Source organism: Cryptosporidium hominis, assembly GCF_000006425.1.
Source record: "Cryptosporidium hominis TU502 chromosome 2 CHRO012135, whole genome shotgun sequence".
NCBI lineage: Eukaryota > Apicomplexa > Conoidasida > Eucoccidiorida > Cryptosporidiidae > Cryptosporidium > Cryptosporidium hominis.
In genome coordinates this window covers 1-5,462 of record NW_667024.1, presented here as the reverse complement: position 1 = coordinate 5,462, position 5,462 = coordinate 1, and the positions used below count along the sequence as shown (strand labels likewise).

The 5,462-nt window shown below is 32.4% G+C and overlaps 2 protein-coding genes across 2 annotated transcripts; one reads left to right on the top strand and one right to left on the bottom strand.

Annotated features, from left to right (window-relative positions):
- Positions 1-139: 139 nt before the first annotated feature.
- On the bottom strand, positions 140-586 carry Chro.20455 (hypothetical protein). Its single annotated transcript, XM_660517.1, has 1 exon — positions 140-586. The coding sequence occupies one exon, from the start codon at positions 584-586 to the stop codon at positions 140-142; it is 447 nt and encodes a 148-aa protein (XP_665609.1).
- A 426-nt stretch (positions 587-1,012) lies between these two features.
- Chro.20456 (hypothetical protein) lies at positions 1,013-5,462 on the top strand (the record flags this gene model as incomplete). The annotated part of the gene is made up of 1 exon (XM_660516.1): positions 1,013-5,462. A coding segment is annotated over one exon (4,450 nt), but the record flags the coding sequence as incomplete, so codon positions are not given.

Below are 5,462 nucleotides of genomic sequence, written 5' to 3'. Positions count from 1 at the left end.
GATTCATCAACATCTTTCAATTTGATAATAGAAGTTGGCATCATTGATTCAACCTTATTAGTAGCTTTTTCTTTCTCTTTTCTAATATTTCCGAGAAAAGAGCTCATAGAATTTTCATTTGGGGGAGTATGTCTAGATATTATACTCCCCCTTCGTGAAAATATTGGTTATTCGGTTTTCTTGGAAGCATTTTCAAGTCCATTCTATTTGGAGACTTTGGTGGAGAATTTTGATTTTGAGCTGAGCCAAAATGAATATCAGTCTTCTTATGTGAATGGCGCTGTACCATATGGAAATTCAAAATTCTAACCTTTTTTTTATTTCTCACTTTGCCTAAAAGTCTGGATAAGTGGATCTTCAAAATAGTGATTTGGTATATCAAACCAATATACCTTCTAATTTTAATCTTTTTAACTAAGTCATTTAAATCATTACCAATATTAGCCAGCTCCTTCACACAACTAAGTCGATTTACATCATCTTTAACCTTAATTTTTTCTACTTTTTCTGGATCATAATTATGTATATGCTTAAATGCAGAATTCTCTTGTCTTCTTATTGGTACTACTAACTTTAACTTCTCCATTTTATTATCAAACAAAAAATACCACCTTCATATATTCCTAATAAATTCTTTAACCCCTCTATTAATTAAATATCTTTTATTTATCCCTTATCTTAATTTACACACCCAATCTTCTATTTCATGCATTATATGCACCAATGTCATTTAAAAACCTACTATGCACTCATTTGATTGTTGGCGCCCAACTAGGTGGCGCCATTGTTGCACTTGTAATATTATTACTGTTAAGAGGTACCGAGGGTAAAAAAGAACTAATATATGTATTTTTCTGAACAAGAACAAGACTGAAAGAGATTCTGCTGAATCTTTGCTCAATTTGGAAGAGCTTTTATCAGTTTTTTGTTTCTAATCGACTTTACGTGTTTTCTCCTTACAGCGTATTTAACTCCCGAAAATATATAAAGAGCAAAATAAAAAAAAATTAATATGAGCTGGTGTGATCCATCTCATACAATTATTAGTTTGGAATTTGCATATGGCTACTTAAAGTTTATAATTCTATACTTTTTATCTTTGGTATTATGGGGTCTCTATAGGCATTACCTTCATCTTAAGGTAGAGGCTGAGATTCCCTCATCTACATCAGAAAAAGAAGCTCTGATTGGATTTAGAGACAGCATTATTGGAATTTCACTGAAATATATCTACTCTGTCTTAATTTTACTGTCACAAATCTTTTTGTGCATTGTAGTTTGGAATGTTGTTTGTGCAACTTCATTCGAAGTCCAGCCTTATTGGACCACTAGAGCAAAAACATATATTATATTCTATATGTCAGGATTGTCGATGTGCCTGATACTTTACTTTTTGGAACCTTTCTTTGAGACATTTTTTTATTTAAGAGAGACTTTGGACAAGTGTGCTTATGTAAAATCTAAAAAGAGACATGGTTTTACTCAAACTCTCAGAAGCACTCTCAATAAAGCCTTGCAGAGAGAAGCTTCGAGTGTTCAACTTGAATCTAATGATTTAATTCTACCTCTGTTAAAAGTCCAAAAGAGAGCAGATAAGACTAGATTCGTCTGCCATAACCAAGTTACATATACATTTTTAGAATCTGAATCAGGTTTTGTTTGTTGTGATCAAAGTAATCTGAATGAACTTGTAGGGAAAGAAGGGCTCCTTAATAATGGTCTAAGTTCTGAAGAAATTAGTAGATTGTCAAATATTATTGGGAAAAATACTATAGATCTTGAAATTCCAGGAATATTTCAAGCATTTGCTAAGGAACTACTCCACCCTATTAATATTCTCAGATTAGGTTCTCTTTGGCAAGGAATTTTTTTGAGATTCTATATCTGGGCAATTCTTTGGGCTATAATGATTATTTTTACTACTTTTAAAACTCTTAAAGTGATTATATCTAACCAAGAAAACATTAAAAAGGCACTTGAAAATTACATTGGACGTCCCATCTCAGTCTTGAGAAACGGAAAAAAGGTCAGAATACCCTCCCACGATCTTGTTCCTGGCGATTTAATATTTTTGTCGCAAGACTTAACTGCTCCTTGTGACATTTATGTGGTTTCAGGATGTGTTGTAGTCAATGAATCTTTTATCACTGGTGAGTCAAACCCTATATTAAAAGTACAGATCGATAGAAACTCATTTTCTAATATTACCAGTACTCAACCAGGTAATAAATCCTCGAGCATGACAAACTACGAACTGAAAAATCGAACATGTTCTACTTTGGATTCTATCAACTTGGATAAATTGGAAATTAACTCAAAAGATGAATGTAACCCTATTTCTCATGATTCTAAGGTTTTACATGAAGATAAAATCATACAAAAGCCCATTTTTATGGGTACTAAAATTATAAGCTCATTTTCATATGGTGACTACTCAAAAATAGCAATAGGAATTGCATTCAGAACTGGAATATACTCTTCTTATGGTCAATTGCTTTACAAGACTGTTCACTCATTCTCTAATATAAGCCAATACTCTGTCTCAAACGTAAAGTATATCAGAAATCTTAAAGCACTATGGATTATTATGCTTTCATCTGCATTTGCTGCAATTTTATACCAGAACCATTTACTTGGTTGGAGTACTGGATCATTCTTCTTTGCTGTTGGAACCTTTATCCAGCTGTTACCTCTCTGGGCACCTTCATGTATTCAGTTTTCCCTTAATAAAAGTGTAGAAAGGCTTGTAAATCTGTTTTCATTGTCTTCCACTTTTCCAATGGATATTCCTTTAGCTGGGAAACTTAAAGTTTTATGTCTAGATAAAACAGGTACTCTTACTACAAACAAAATGGTCTTTATTGGTGCAGCAAATGCTATAAAAAATAATAGCTTTGGATACCCGAATAATATTGCTCATCTTTTAGAGAATAGCAATCCAAATATCAATCTTGAACTTCAAAAAAATAAAGAATCCAAAAGTGTTCAATATATTGATCATAATAGAAATTCACTTAATATTTACGTTCATTACGAGCTCGTCTGGGAAACATCCACCGTATCATATGAAGAAGAAGATCCTCTAATTAATAAATCTACTGGAATTCTTGTAAACCCAATTAGCTCTGAACCCAAGTTCCTTCCTCCAATTATTAGTTCCGATTCTTTTTCTCCAGACGACCTTATTTACATAGGACTTTGTTGTTGTCACAATATTGTTCCACAAATTACCAACAATGGAACTATTCTAATAGGTAACGATATAGACAAGGCATTATTCACTTCAACTAATGCCAAAATTAAAATATGCAATGAGAGAAAGTTCATTTCACTCACTGGAGCAAATAATGAAGACTCAGGTTCAGTTGATAATATTTATGAATACCCAATCGAAGTTTTGAGAATTAATGAGTTCGATTGGAATAATCCTTGTATGTCTGTGGTAGTTCACCACCGAATATTTGACAGATATTACATTTTCTGTAAGGGATCCTTTGATGTTTTGACTAAATTCTCTCCAAATAAAGAGGAAATCCTTACCGAGAAACATAAATATCTCAATACTTCAAATAGTTTAGAAACAGAGGATGAACAGGAGCTTGTTGATGCTTTTGAAGTCCTTAACTCCTCTGGTGAAATGGACAGCGACCTCTTAAATAAATACAATCACTCAAGATCCAACAATGTTCAAAAACCTTTAAATCATATGAATGAACATAATATTGTTGACGGTTACAGTAAATTGGGATACTATGTTATGGCAATGTCTTATAGAGAAATTAAAGACAAAGTTTTGATTGATGCACTTCTAAATAAGCCAAGATCTAATGTTTCCAGAAATACACTTGAATCTGATCTAACAATCATAAGTTATCTTCTTCTGCAAAATGATCTTAGACCAAAAACTAGAGAATTTATTGATTCTATCAAAATGTCAGGAATTAGGCCAGTCATCTTAACAGGTGACTCAGCATTCACAGCACTCTCTGTTGCTCGAAAAGCAGGAATAATCTCTAATAAGAATCCTGTTGCAATTGCAGATACTATTATTGACATAACTGGAAAGGAAACAATCGTTTGGTATGATGCTATTGCTGGAAATAACATGGTGATCTCTCCGAACAAAATCTATGAGTCCACTGAATATAACTCTTTAGTTGTTACATCACGAGCTCTAATGTTATTAAGATCTAAAAAGTACTTTAGACCTTCTAATTTTGAAATGGGAAATATGATGGGTCCTTTATCAAACTTTAGTTTTTTAAAGACATATTGTAGACTTGAGAAATTTTCTTCTGAAGAGCTTTCTTCTCATTCTTTGTTTGACCTAGTCTTTGATAGAATCAAGATTTTTGCAAGGTCAAATCCTGAACACAAAAGAATCGTTATTTCAGAATTCAAAAAGAGAAATATTGTGACAGGAATGATTGGAGACGGAGTTAATGATTTACCTGCATTCAAAATGGCAGATGTTAGTATTTCAGTCCATGAGAACTCGTATTATTTTAACAACTTTATAAATAATAATAATTCTATTCAAGAAGAATCCATTCAAAATCATGACAATTTCAGTATTAACACAGAAAACTCTCCAATGACATTGGCATTTTCTTCCTTCTCTATTGAGGCTGACAATATTATGAGAGTTCTTGACCTAATTCGAGAAGGTAGAGCTGCAATGGTCACTACAATTTCTCTTTTTATGTTTCTTTCCTCTCAAGGTGTATTTTATTCATTTTACAAGAATGTTTTATTTGCTATTGCTCAAGCTAACCTTCCTGTAATGATCTATGTATTTATTGACGTATTTCTAGTATTTCCTTCTATTTGGTTAATGATCCTCTGCAAACCAAAGAAATACATTAACTCATACAGGCCAACAGGAGCTTTACTTGGTAAACGAACTATTATATCATTTCTAAGCTTATTGGGAACGTGTTTCTCATTTTATTATATTGTTATGACAAGACTACTCAACTCTCCTTGGATGATTCCTTCCCTTAATCACAATGCAGAGATACCAGTTGAAAGATGGTTTCAACGTCAAGATAATTTTGAAGCTTCCGTAACTTCCATTTGGATGGGACTCCAACTTTCTTCATTGTCTCTCATTTTTTCCTTTGGAGGTAAATTCAGAGAGAGAGTTACTAAAAATAAGCGTTTAGTTTTATGGGTAATATGTTGTCATATTTTCCTTTTATATTTATGCATAAGCAGTCCAAATGCCCTTACTTGTTTATTTAGAGTAAATTGTACTGACCAAATTGATAGATTTTGGGAGTTTCAAATCTTTGGTTTTAATATTTTGAAAATTACAGGAGGGAAATTTCAAGGAGCTGGATCTCATAATGTATTTCCATTGGCTTGGAAAGTGGAATTTATTTTTTGGAACTACTTTTCAATTTTATCCATGTCACTTATTTATTGGTGGATATCCTCAAACTCTAATTTAAAAAAAGTAA